At 39.4% G+C, this 14,681-nt stretch overlaps 1 protein-coding gene across 2 annotated transcripts in view; it reads left to right on the top strand.

Annotated features, from left to right (window-relative positions):
• The window catches only part of SRGAP1 (SLIT-ROBO Rho GTPase activating protein 1), a 150,395-nt gene that overhangs the window by 93,250 nt on the left and 42,464 nt on the right, over positions 1 to 14,681 (top strand). For both annotated transcript variants that reach the window (XM_056340622.1, XM_056340621.1), the window contains exons 5-8: positions 4,377 to 4,559; positions 4,941 to 5,069; positions 12,300 to 12,521; positions 13,322 to 13,423. In XM_056340622.1, the coding sequence (XP_056196597.1) occupies positions 4,377 to 4,559; positions 4,941 to 5,069; positions 12,300 to 12,521; positions 13,322 to 13,423 (636 nt within the window). The remainder of the gene's footprint in view (positions 1 to 4,376; positions 4,560 to 4,940; positions 5,070 to 12,299; positions 12,522 to 13,321; positions 13,424 to 14,681) is intronic.

The following is a 14,681-nucleotide window of genomic DNA, read 5'->3' as shown; positions in this document are numbered from 1 at the left end:
TCTTGGGGAAAGTACTGGCTAACCTGAATTACAGAATCCCTTGCAACTCCACCTTCTAATAAGAACTCATAAACTTAGCAGAGACAATTCTGAAACAATTCAAACACAGTAATTGCAACAGGCACCAACTACTGTTCTGGTAAACGCCTATTTCCTGAGAAACACTGTGAAAAAGCTCTTAATTATGCAGTTTTATTTAAAAAATAAAGCGCATGGTAGGACATGGTAATTCCAATATATTTTAACTTTGTAGCATTCAGTGTTAGTACCTTGGGTTAAGAAGTTTTGTAGAAAAGAAGTACTCATGTAGAAAAGGAAAGCCAGCGCCCTGCTGCGGAAACATTCCTCTCTTGTAGCCCACAGAAGTACAGCACTAATTACTGTCTTGTTGATGTATTTGTCCAGATAACAATTGTGGGTTTAAATGAAGTAATTATCTAAGGGCTTACTCTGCTGTGCCCTTCACTGTGACAACTGCTATCTTCTGCCCTAAGCCTGCTTGCTGAGGTCTTACGAATGCTGCTGGAAATTTGGCACACAAAATGAAACATTTATATCACTAAGTGAACAGTCTGTCACCTACAAGTGGGAGAGTGTATAGTTTGGGTAGCATAGTCTTTTTTTATCTGCTTGTAGTCTGACTTGGCTATCTGACAGAAATCTATATTTTACATCACTGGATCTGCAAAATAAACCTGCTAAATTAATAGGAGATAAACTCACCATTTTATTTTAGAAAGATACTAGTACGCATTTGGCAATTCTTGTTCACTATAGCAGAGAAGTGCAGCATATGCCATGACGACAGTTCAGCATCTGCAAAATTACGACCTTGCTCTCTCTTTTCAGTGCATGCTTGATGGCTGATCAATAAGCACTTTGGGGACTAATTAAAGTCAGTTCAGTGATGGATACTCTCACAAGATAGTCTATCAGTTCAGCAGTTTGGTGGACATTTGACAAGCACTGTTGCTTATGTCATTAGATTGTTTGTGGTTTGAATAACGGATCTATGGTTCTGTTACATATTCACGGATCGGGCATCTGTGGATCTCAGAACTCTTCACACAGTAAGTCTCTTTACAAGAACTAGGCAAGCCTGTTACTGTCTTTTACAGTATCTAACAATCTTTTAAAAATTCCAGGGAGAAAAGATGGTATAATGTTAAGGCAAAGGGTCATATATGCAATTTAGCATCCAAATTCTAAGCTAATTTGTTGAGGAAGTGTGCACTAAAATACTTCATAGCCAGCTCCCTAGCCTGTTCCCATTTATTTTCCATGTGTGTCTTTCTAGTGCTTTCTCAAGTTTAAGTTAGCTGCTACAAAATTAGCTCTTAAAAAACATGAACATGGACAAATCATGGAAAAGGCTGGAGCTGTCAGTTTTCCCCAGAGGCTTGCAAAACAATGATGTCACTAGTGCATGAGATAAGCACGGCTATCAACATAAACTGGACAGGAGTCAAATACATCTCTGTACATAGTTTGTATTGATTTCTAAGCTAGTGTGGCTTGGGTAGAACTGTTGTCCAGCCCTGTGAACACTGCCAAAGGGAGGGCTTCTTTTTCAATTTTAGTTATCTCAGGAATTTGTACCAAGAACTTGTGCACAGTTTGTTGTGAGAACATGGATTTCAAGTAGACATCTTGGTTCCTGATAGAAACTATAAGCTCCATGTAGTTCTCACACAAAACTTGACTTTCAAACAGTGTGGAGTGAGACAGTCTGGATTTAGTAGCATATTTATTGTAAGCAGGCAGTGACGGGAAGAAATACTCTTCAGTGTTGTGAGGTTAGCAGAGTCAGCATGGAGACATCTGAGCCTCTTGGTGAGAGCTAGTAGTGATACACTTGTATTCCTTAACACAACAAGGAGGCAAGCTGAATTCTCATAGCCACTGCAGGGGGACATTTATGCCTGGCTGGGTAGGCTATGTGGCACTCGGAAATACTGTTTGAAAAACTTCAGTGCTTACTGCTTTTGGCAAGCAGAACAAATCCTTGCTTCACCACTTAAGTCAGATGCTTTGAGATGTGCTGTTAGGAAAGTGTGAGATATTATTGTTCCCTTTGCAGGCAGAAAAACAGAGAGTACAAAAGAAAATAATTTTTCTAGGTGGTAAGACACATGGGTTAGTCTTGTCCCACCAACTAAAAAGTCTGTGGAGCTGACACAGAACAAATGATAAAAAAATAAAAGCAAACTCCTGTAGCCTTCTGTAAAGAAGCACTCAAAAAACTGAATAAAAAGGACAAAGGAGAAGGACAAAACCTTGATTTTAATTTCCTTTTCCCATAATTTTTAATAGAGACATATCTCTTGTGCTTCTCAGAATTACTTTATAAATCATTTCTTTAAGAAGTGCATTTCTTCTCTTTGCAGTAATTCTTTTATTTCCGTGTGGCTGTATGAGTTAGAACCCCAAGGCACAGTTATTGACAACTTTAGGAACGCCTTTGTAACAGTGCAGGATACAGGAGGCTGAACATGCCGTTTGGTTAAGCCAGGAACCGTGCAGACCTCAGCTCTGCAGGCTTGCCTTCTCTTCCCAGCCTGGCTTTGTTCATCTTCTGGTTGTTGCATCATCCGTGTAGACTGAGCTGCTGGGGCAGCGGCTGTTCCCAGCAGGTGCAGGCAGTGCTCGGGCAGAGAGCTCTGCACTCCGGTCAGGCCTTGAAGCACAACTGTGCTGTAAAATAGCAGCAGCAGCAGCAACACTAAGCCCTGCTCCAGGCAGCTTGGTTTTTTTTCAGCAGAGAGCTGTAAACATATGTTTCTAAAAATTAAAACAAGGCCACTCTTTTTGATGGGCGTCTCCAACTGTTTTACCTTCCTACAGAAAGTTACTGAAGTTGCCTGTTTAATTTTTAATATCAATACTATTTCAGTTGTATCATTAGCATGGCATCAGTATTAAAGTGGCATACACAGTTATGGTATATAACATAGGCATAACATACGTGGTTATGCAAAATTGCAACTCTCTAAAAGGTTCTTTCTGTTGCACAGGACTTTAAATATGCATCAGTTCAGCCATCACCCAACACAATGTGCAGTTGGTTTGTGTCAATCCACACTAAGCCATGCTGCAGTGAACTTGCACTATCTAGCTTTAGTGTCCCCCATGTTGCCACTCTATGGATGCTCCTTAGCCTGGCCTGACTACTCAGTTACAAAAAGTACTCCTCTCCCTAGGGAGTATTTCAGGGCAGCTCCCCAATCTAGTCCATCTCTGCCATGGGTCACACAAAGCTTTGCTGAGGAAGGAACAGCCAGTTTGATTCCTCCCTGACTGTGTCCTTTGGAGGAGATGTAAATGGCTTGCGTGGCCTTGGCCCAAAGATAACATCTGCTGGTGAGAGCTCTGGCACCCTGTGAAGAAAAGAGGAGGCTGCCATCCGCCTGAGGATACCTTCCTGCTTTGTTCCTTGCTTGAAACTTAAGACAATAACAACAACAACAACAAAACAAACAAAAAACCCCCAACAAAATAAAGCAAAAGGCTGGGGACAGTGGAAAGAGGCTTTCTTTTCTGGAAGGGGGCAGAGACAGCCCTCCCCAGCAGAGGTGGGTGGTTTGTGGTTGCTTGCTGCCCACTACACAGCATTCAAGCTGAGGCTTTTCTTGCTTGAAAAAGAAAGGGTGGACTGGGCTGAACCGGTCCCTCTCCTTCTTTGTGGTCTGTGCAAGCGCATATTTGCAGGCTATCAGCCCAAGCTCTCTTGGCTGCAGAGCCAGCATGTGTGTAAAGGGAAGATAATGGTATTAACTGGGGGGCTATGGGGAAAGTGTCTGACATATTTACCAGGAAACTCCTTCTCCAGCTCTCATCTGGTTTTACATTGTGCCCAATCTGCTGGCTGCACAGTTGGGAGCCACTTCATCCCAGGCTGTGGACAGCCACCCAGCTGGCTGGGGATGTGCTCCCAGACCAAAGCTTCCTGTTGGCTTCCTGCTTCCTTCCTCTTTCCTCAGTGCTGACGGTTCTTCCGCTTTCAAACATTCAGTGTCCACAGCTGAGCTGTTAACTTAGCTCTGAGGAAGTCAGATAGATATGGCACTGATATGGCTTTAGTTTTATTGCTCCTTATTTCAGGTTTTCACTTAAAGACAATAATCCTGAAGTTTAATAAGAAGGATTTTGCTCTTCCCTATCAGAGCAATGAAAAAAAAAATCCCTATTGGTATACTATTAAATAAATTAGAAAAGATAAATGCAACCAGAAGTCCTTAGTCTCTGTTGGCTAAGAAACTTATCCAAGGTTCACATGTATAAGAGAACATTTTACCCAGCAACCCCGTGACTTTTTTTGTAGATACCTTTGTATTTTCATTTTCTCCTAACTCTCCTTTGACTCTTGTCTTTTGCAGGTCATGAAAACATACCACATGTATCATGCAGAGAGCATCAGTGCAGAAAGCAAACTGAAGGAGGCAGAGAAGCAAGAAGAAAAACAGATTGGGAGGTCAGGGGACCCTGTTTTTCACATTCGACTAGAAGAAAGGCACCAGAGACGGAGCTCTGTGAAAAAGATTGAAAAAATGAAGGAAAAAGTAAATATTCCTTTTATTTAGATTCATTTGAAGTAAATTCAGTGCATTTCTGACATTCTTTAGCATGATTTTAGACAGAGAAGTCCAGCTGAGAAATAAAATCAAACAAGGTACACGTAATAAACTAGCAGTGAGTTATAGATAACTTAATTGCAGTTCAGAGAGGGGAATACTCTATTCCCAGTATAATTCTTACAATATGGTTTGTCACATTTGAAACAAAATACTAAGTTATCACTTTGCATTACACTTATATGCATAACAGGCTGGCAGTTCAGATTCTTTCTTGTTAATAGGAATATGTGCTTGAATTGTTACTGGTTTTGCTACATACGAAAAATGAAGTAATTCAAATACATTACTATACAATCTCTTTCCTAGCGTCAAGCAAAATATTCTGAAAACAAGCTGAAATCTATTAAGGCCCGTAATGAATACCTGCTCACCCTTGAAGCAACCAATGCATCCGTTTTCAAGTATTATATTCATGACCTTTCAGATTTAATTGACGTAAGTATTGGCACATTTGTTTTTATGGTTGTTCTGTTCAGGAATAATACTTTTTTCTTTTTTTTCATTTTCAAAGGGAATACATTAGTCATATGGTTTGCTTACAATATGCTTATCATTTATAATATTTTATGATACAATCAGCAGATTTTCCCTTTAGCTTTGTATTTCACAAAATAAAATGTCAATAACGTGCTGAACCCATTCCTTTAAAGTTAGAACATCATGTTTTCTCCCCATGCAACAAGAGAAAGTTTGGCAGGAATAACACAAGAAGGTAGAAATTTCCATTTTGTACTATAAAAGGATTTCTGGGGTACAGATACTTTTTACGAGTTAATCTTTGTAAATGGGCATCTAATAATGGTATTTAATTCAAAAGAAGGCATTTCCTCTGTGATTTCAAAATAATTTAGTTTCATACATTTACTCATTTAATCAAATATATAGTGCTTTTTCTTCTTATTTCATGCAGTTTGCAGAACAGACACAATCAATCCTGTACTCTATACTGTCAACAGAATTGTTACTGATTTTCAGTAAGTTATTCCTGTGAGAACATCCTAGGAGAATAAGGTTAGACACTGATGTTAACTTGTACCAGCATTTGGTCTCCAGAACCTGTATCACTGGCATTTTTGCATGATACAGAGGGAGTGTCCCACATTCTATTATGTCCCACCCTCTTCATAATTTGACTACATATTTGGTAGAGAAAAATTGGAGACAGCAAACGCAAGCTCAACAGTATTCTTTCACAAGCAGTGTAGTGTTAAGTAAGTTGGTGGGTACAACCCTGTGCCCCATATGAAATCATAGATATTTGAATATACTTTCTACTGCAACAGTAGTTACAGCAGTAAGCGACATTCACATACAGTCATTTCTGGTGGGATGTTCATCACATAAATAAGCCAGCTAAGCTCTGGTTTATGATACAGCATAAATTAATAGAGCATTTGACAAGAGGTTTCCTCATTTCTGCTGTCTGGAGAAGCAAAGCTTGATAGAGAAAGGGGAAAAAGCCTGTTTGAGATGAATGGACTACAACAGCTGCATATATGTGTTTTATTATATGTTTTCTAAATGCTGAGAGTGAGTTTTCGTTGTCATTTCTGTTTTTTCTGTAATTTATAAAATCTTGCCTGATTTTGTTATAACATTTCCCTTTTCCCTCTCAACGTTTTTTCCCTGGTTTTGCTTCATTTTTTTCTTGCTTTCTTATAAGAGATGGCAATGTATCTTTTTTGTGTTTTCAGTATTTCTTGCTGTCTTTATCTCAACATTTCTGGATTCTTCCTCTTTCCTACTCACCGTTGCATGTTTCGTCTCTTCTGATTTCTTCTGGTTTATTGTGCTGTATTCTGTCCCTGTCTAAGCTACACCCATGCACCTACTCATCCTGCTCCACCCACCTGACCTGCCCAGGCAATGAAAACATTTACCAGGATCCCAATAGACAGATGACCAGGGCAGAAGACTAAGGACAAGCAGGATACTTGCTAGGGTACCACCCAAGTGAGTTGTCCCTACCTAAGGGAATGTTTTCCTAATACTACTTAAAGGATGATGGATTTTTATCCTCTGGTTAGGGTGTGTCTGATAAATATGAACTTTATGAGTTCTTCTTGACTGCTGGAAGGAAGGAAAGGTCCCTTTCCCTCTCTTTGCAGCACCCCTACCCCTTCAGAAGCTGGAAAGATGCTCATTTTGCTTTCTCTCCTGCCTTCCCTTTTGGAGCTCTCATTTCCCAGTGCATGTCTCCATGCATGTTTCTGCTTGGTCAGAACTTTCTCAGCTTGGAAAATGCACCTGGTTCTTAGCCATTTCATTGATGTCCACAGAGGTTGCCATAGCAGTGAAAGCTGAGGAGAGGAACCACACAGCCCTGGAGCTTCAAAGAATTGCAAGGGGAGAAGTGAAGCACTCTGCATACATATACAAAGGCAATACTCTTTGGAGTTAGTGTATGTAAAGATATTTACACAACCATGAAGACTAGAGCTTTCTAACTGCTAGTTTTTAATATAAATATATATTCTACAATATTCAGTACCACAGGAAAATGATACCTACTTTGTGTGGCTTTTTCCAGCTGTGGACCAATGTAGACAATAACATTCTTTTGGCAAAATGGCTTTAGAATTACTCTTCCCTAAGGAATTTAAATGGAAAGTCTAGCTGCCCTTTCCATCACTGTTTTGTAAGAGTAGGCTGTAAACATGTGCAACCAGAATTTGCTTCAGAGCCGATCTAATCCAATTGTGAGCTTGTTTAAATGGTGTCTTTCAGACATTTGTATTTAATTAGAATATGCTGTGAAAGTGTTGGTATCTAGACAGAGTGTTTGCTATTTGACAAAGGAAACGCTTTTTGTAAATGCAAGAGTCTTGGCAAGATTTTGGGGTTATATCATTGGAATGTGAGACGTGCTTCCCACTGGCCATATGTTGCAACAGTCCAGGCTATCTCAGTCTGTAAATCTATTAATGTCATGGTACAATTTGGAGTTTTCAGAGCAGTAGTGGCGATTTCATTCTTTGCCCTCTCTGTTTTGTCCCCATCTGCCTGACAGACTTTCTGTACTTTCCTGAACTCTCTCTCTCTGCCTGTGCAGAAGGGGATTACCTCTCCTGTGTCTGAATTCCAGTTAACATGGAAAATATTTAGATCTCCCTGAGCTGTTGGTGTTGCCCATAAATGAAACGGAATGTTTTCCTACATTACTGAAAAATAAGTCTGATAAAAGTGGGATAAATACATGAAGGAATGTGGTGAACTGTTCAGTGATTTTTTTTTTTGCAACAAGATTGGGGAGGGTTGTGGGACTTATTTTTTTACCAAAAAAAAATTACTGTTTTTTCATTTGGTTTCCACTGCATTTTCCATTTGTGAGGCTCATATGGTGAATCCTAAATTACAGTTCCTCAGCTGAACTCGGTCTGAACTGATCAACCCCTTCATTTCATTAACAAGGCTCAGGGCTTCTGTCTTAAAATGATGACGTGTTGTTCATCTTAAGCTCTTGTGATAAAAGCAAGATAAAAATATTGCTGGATGTTTAGTGAGCTGAGGGTTGGGACCAACATTTGCAGAGAAGTAGGGAGATAAACAGGATTTGATATGCACAGTATATCCTTTGCATATTGTACTAGAGGAATTGGAATTTTCTGTTGAGTATTTCTTTTCTGCTGACAATGTAGTAGGATCTAGTTCAAATAGAGGACAGGATTAGTTTTTTTCTTTATTTGTATCATGTAGAAAATAGTAAACGTTACTTTTTAGCTAAATTAAATAAGCTTTGCCTAGTATGTAGATTATTTTTTTTAATTGTGGGATTCAGAGGAGCAACAGAGTACATACCTCTGCTAATCTGTTAGTACCGACATCTGTCTGTATGGCACATACTATTACTCATTTAGGTGAAGATTTCCATGTAATTGGGTTTGTTAGATTTATCTGGGTATAAAAGGAAGGTAGGGACCTTTTTTCAGACTTAGTGTGCACTCATATGATCTGAAAATAAATGCTAGGAAATAGTGATCAAAAACAATTTGACTATAGTCCTGCTGCTGGAATAAATAAAATATTCATGTGTTGATCTTTTTTGAGTGGAGTTTCTGAATCTCTAATTGCAGTCTGCATGCTTTGGATGGTTAAGAACTTAGGGAGCATTTAGCTATTATGAACTTAATTTATTCTGTAAAGGTTCTTTGTTTATCATTCATGGAACCAAGTCTAAAACTAGGGTAAAGTGTGTGCAGCTCGCAATCTTTATTACATAAGTTCTCATAAATATGATATGTGCAGCCAGATCCCTTTGATTTGAATGTTGATGTCTGTGTAACAGGATGATTAGAAAGTGACTTACTCAGAGGTTAAGGCTTTTTTAATGAATTTCTCTCTGCATTGGCATTAGAATTTTATTATTATTCCTGAAATGAAATGAAGAGCAGCTTGGTTGTTTGGTTGAAGCTCTGTGCTAAGCACTGCAGTTTGTTTTGTTCAAGCCTAAATATACTCTGGGGTACAATAAAGACAGTAAATGCTCTTGAGACTGCTTCAGATTTAATTCCAAATAAGAATAAAATGCAAATTACAAAATTAATTTTTCACACATATCCCAAATGCATCACTCATCTCCCTCCACTTTGCCCAACCAAAAGTCTTTATGAGTCCAGAAATGCAATAAAACTCGGTCTATGACTTCATTCTCTCATTTCTCATCTTCATGTCTTACTGCAGCAACTGACATCTCTCTAGCCCATAGGTTGGTAGCAGATCTCATTAGCCATCCAGCCTGTAGCCTTGGTATGCTGATTAGTCGACCTCAAAAATTCATATTTGTTTTGGCTAACAGTGTGGTTGCTTGCTTCAGCTTTACATATCTTTCTACAAATCTACAGATTTTTCCTGAAAGTCATATAAATGTGCATGCAGGTGTGTGTGTTTGTGTGTATATCTGCGTACATATGTGCTTTTTTGCAACACCAGAAAGGTTGGTGATGATTTTTTCCAAGCGTGGTCAGACAGGATGTGGTGATGACAGCAGTTTAGTGGCAGTACCTTAAATTTTTAATCTTAGTAATGAACAAATACCCCAAATGCCATCTCTATTATAGACAATTCTCTTTCTAAACCATCACTAGTACTAGCAGATTGAAACAATACTTTTCTTTCTGAATAGCCATGAGTTGATACTGTGACAGAGCCGTTCCCCAGTGAAAATTATCTTTGTCTCAAAATTTTTGAGAAAGTGAGCTATGGTCTGGCAGAAGTAAAAGTTGTGATGTCTGAGTGTTTATTTTTGCTTTTTAAAAATAACTTCCTCATACAAATTCTATTTTTACTGAAATTGTTGAAGCAAAATTCCAAATTCAGGCATTTTAAATTCCATTCAAAGAGCGCTGGTGATAAGGCATTAGTTCAGGTTCTGGATTTAGTTCGTTTGCTCTGCTGGCATTGACATTGCAAGAAAATGCCTTAGTTTGGCAGGATGTTCTGCTTCACTTGAAGAATCCTTCTTGGCCGAGAGGCCGTCTTTGTTACCCTGTTCAGCTGTCATCACCTGTAAAAGATGACCATGGTGATAGTTACTGAGTAGATTAAGGGTTAAACAATGAAGTTCTTGGTACCGTCACAGCATAAAGGCTACAATCTTATATTCCAACTTGTAAAAATCTGCATCAGAAACCCAGACAGCTCTAATTGTAAATTGGTAAACTTTCTATTAATACTCAGATTAATCCTCTAGAACCAAAATTTGGGCTCTAGATGCCTGTAGTTTCATAATGCATGGATAGTTGGCCATGCTAAAACTGGCATTGCCCTCTGTTTCTAATTTCCTCTCAGTTTAATCTTCCATGAATTCTCTCTGAAACTAATGCACATGAAATAAAACAGCTGTCCTGATCCACTTTGTTATCAGCACTTTTAGCCCATCTTTTTCATCCAAGATAGTGAATTAAATATGAGATCTTACTTGGCATCGAACAAGAGGAAAACACCAAGAGACTTTTCCTTTTAGAAACAGTTTTTTTAGGCTGGAGGTCTTTGAAATATGGATGTGCTTTAGTATAGAAGTTGAGTGGCTGCTTTAGTAAGCGTAGCACAAATTTCCATTCTATAAATGCAGTAGAGAGTGGTTAACCTATGTGTCTTTGACTGAACATGACATCTTTTTTTCCATTTTCTTTAAATGGTTCAGCAGATGGTTTTTTGGAGAGCCACTGTCCCATCTGCAGTAACTACCTGGAGGCTAGGACTGAAAGCTTGTTTTTTCTAGAAGCTTTGTTGTGAATAAAACAGCCCTCTGTTGTCAGACTTGGGAGGGCAGTTTGATCACTAGTCATTAGCACACCTAAGGCAAGGTATGAGGAGGGGTTCCTTTCTCTTCTACACACAGGTTTAGGTATGGTGAACAGGTCACATGATTGCATGAATCCTAAGGGTTTATAATAGCTGTGAGGGAGGTATGCATGTAAAGAGTCTACATATAAACCAAACTGTAGTCTACATACTGGTCACACAAACTGAATACAGTGTACAGCGGACTGAATTCAAACTACTTCTTTACCCAACTGCCTCACTTAACTTGTGAGTCCTGCAGGGAGGGATGATTTCAAACTGCGAGTGGGCACCCAGGACAGGGGGCTGGGGGCTGAGGGGTGCCCTGAAGCAGCGTGCTCTCTGACTGCCCTGGGCAGGCACTGGCCTCTGACTGGGACAGATCTCTCCTGTTCACATAAAGAACATTGCTCTGTTTGCAATGGTAAGCAGACTGATGTGCCCCTGTTGGGGTGACAGAGAGGTTTGCAGTAGGTCTGCCATTATCTGGAAACTCACTGAGCAGAAGCTGAGGGTATTGTTTGCTGTGTAATGTGGGGAAAAAACTAAGGAAACAATCACTTGATATGTTACTGCAGTGACATTTTAAAAATATATTCAGCTCTTCCTCTAAAATATTAACCAATCATGAATAATGCAGACCAAGGATGTTTAAAATTCAAGAACAAACACAACTTTATGTTCTACCAATTAGGTTTCAATTACATTCCAGTGTTATTCTCACCCCTAGAAAAAAAGACACAGATTATGACTTTCTGCATTTAGTAACATGATGTACATTGCTGGCTCTGTCTGAGCAGGGGAAATAAGGTGTTTACAGTAAATACATTTTCACTGTCGGGAAAAACATGGTAAACCATTCTTGTTGCATCAAAAAGCATCTTTGATGGGTCACTAATGCTAGAGGCAGTTGTGGGTGTTTTTGTTTGGGCAAAGACATTGTGAGCAGGAATTGCTTAATTTTCAGCTTGGTGCTGGCATTGACTTCCATGGTAGATTTATGTCAGGCTGGGTTTGAATAGATGGTCTGAGGCTTACATATGACAATAATACTGAAAAGCCCCTTGTGTGGAGTCCCAGATCTTTTCTATGTAAATACAGTGACTGCACATCTGTATCTGATAAACAAATGCAAACATATTGCCATATATGTACACTTGATCTCCTTTCTAAAACTGTCCTTTGATCTTTGAACAAAATGAGGATACTAAATGCTTACTGTCTTGACCCCAGTGTTGTATTTTAGTTTAGATTATTTTATAAAATATTTCAAAGGCAGAAGAATTTCAGGACAGAAAATTTTAGTGTAATTTGTGGCTTGGAATATTGCAATGGTGTTCCTCCTTTTTAATTTGTTTTCTTTTCCTTTTCTTGTGTTTTTAGTGTTGCGATCTTGGATACCATGCTAGTCTGAACAGAGCCCTAAGAACATACCTTTCTGCAGAGTATAACCTTGAAACTTCAAGGCATGAGGGCTTAGACATCATTGAAAATGCAGTTGACAGCTTGGAGCCACGAAGTGACAAGCAGAGATTCATGGAAATGTACCCCACTGCTTTTTGTCCACCAATGAAATTTGAGTTCCAATCTCATATGGGTGATGAGGTCTGTATACCAACAAGTATCCCCATGGTGACTGTTTCTTTTTCTATATAACAAGATGGAGAATTAATCTGTTTTTACAAAGAGTTCGGTAAAAGCTGTTATTGCTACCCAAATGCAAGTGGATCAGCTAGCATTTTATAAAACTGGCAGCGCTTTTCTGAGTTTCTTCAGAGTTCTCAAGTAAAAACCATTGTGTGATATTATATTCTGTGTTAATCATAATTATATTGCTGTGAATTTGCTGGCCAGCCTGTGCTCAGCCCAGCACTGGTGTTAGTAAGTGACTTTGTCTTCACTACCTGCCTCACCCATAACAGAGTTTGTGGGTGCTATTTGAGAGCAACTGCAGAGCTGCTCCAAATTATACATGCTGTAATGCAGTCTTTTCCCCTTCTTCCTCCACCATTTTATCATTTGGAGATTTCAAGTGTACAGGGTACCCCAGCTGTGCCCTGTTCTGCTGCACCAAAGGCCAGTGGTGAAGCAGAATGCAGTCACCCATGTACACCTTTTACCTGAAGGTAACTCCAGGGTTTGCATTTCTGTGTGGTAAAGCAGCAATGCAAAGCAGCCATACAACAAGGCTGTGCTCTCTAGTTGTAAGGTGTGGTACATAGTTCCACACCTGGTAATACATAAATACTTTAAATCTGGATGGACATATTTTATTGTCTGCTTTATTAAGTTTTAATAGATTTGGTAGGCCAAATCTCAAACCTAGTTTTAAGGACAGCAACCACAGACTGTTGACTGTGTCTTTTAACTCCTTGCATCTTACAATCTTTTTGATTCTTTGTTAGGTTTGTCAAGTCACTGCCCAGCAACCCGTGCAAGCAGAGCTTATGCTTAGGTATCAGCAACTACAGTCGCGATTGGCCACGCTCAAAATTGAAAATGAGGAGGTAAGATCTGTGTTTACAAGGGCTATGCATTGAACGCCATTTTCAAGAAGGTGCAGTATTTTCTACCTTGTCAAAAGCCTGTAAGTGACCCTGAAATGGCTTCAATCTATATGAGCTGGTTTAATTTTAAAAATCAAATACTGGCAAATATACTAAGGTAGATCCTTGTCTGCTTTATAGAGGTTTGGAAACTCATCTTTCACCTGTCCAGCCATTCATGTTAGTTCTATGTTTTGCAGACACTTCAGTGTAAACTTGTTAGAGCACATATTTTTAATGTTTGAGGGGCAGAAAGCCACTGAGCACAGTTATTGTCTTCTGTGACCACCCTCTGTCCAGTCCCCAAGTTGCTACAAAGGAATTTGGACTGTCTTTTGTGGTAGCTGAGTCAAAATCTCTTATGCTGTCAGCTACGGCTATTTATAAATGTGAGTACTGCATGCCTGTGATGAGAATAGCTCACCTAGTACAATAAAATGCATTTTTTTGTAAAACATAGCTATGCTGTTCTCTTTGCCCTGCTCTGGCAGCAGAGAGAGGACTCCCAGTGTGTGTAAACTGTACTTTTATCACATTTAAGGCAATGTGAAAGGCCCTTGGTTTAAATGAGACTCTGTTCCTAAATTAACACATTGGAATAAATTAATTTCGTGGTGCACTTTATTGATCAGTTTTCAGGACTCCAATTTTTCTGATTCTATGTTATGTGCTGAATGCCTAAAACAAAGTATTAATGTCCATGAGACAAGCACAGTAGTCTAAAAAAACCCCAACACTTGAAGTCAAAAAGTATCTCAAGGTAATAAAGACAAAAGGAAGGAGAAAGATAATTTCTTTCAGTAAAGTGAAGTGCAAGGGCATAGGGGGAGAAATCATGTTGGCAGACACAGAAGGGCTGTTTGCCTGCACTGAAGATGTGGGTATGACTTGGTTAAGTTGACTCTACTAGAGACTTTCCTAAAGCAGAACTGGGAAGTAAATCACATCCTTGTGAATCTTGCCAGTTAATTACTGCGTTGTGGGAATGCTGCATCCATGGTTCCACAGCCTCCATGCCCTGGTTTCCACTTTGAGCAGTGGTGCTCTGTAGTTCGTAGGAAGTGCTTTGAGGCTGGTGTAAATTGTTCTTTTTTCAGACTCCTCCTCCAGCTGGGTATTCCACCTCTGCAGTCTAAACATCACTGTGTTCCCCACCATACCACTCCACAGAATGGTGTCACAGATATTTTTCTTGGAAGACCATGTTGTTCTGGCAGCC

Source organism: Falco biarmicus, chromosome 5 (assembly GCF_023638135.1).
Source record: "Falco biarmicus isolate bFalBia1 chromosome 5, bFalBia1.pri, whole genome shotgun sequence".
Lineage (NCBI taxonomy): Eukaryota > Metazoa > Chordata > Aves > Falconiformes > Falconidae > Falco > Falco biarmicus.
This window is presented reverse-complemented; position numbering and strand designations above follow the sequence as displayed.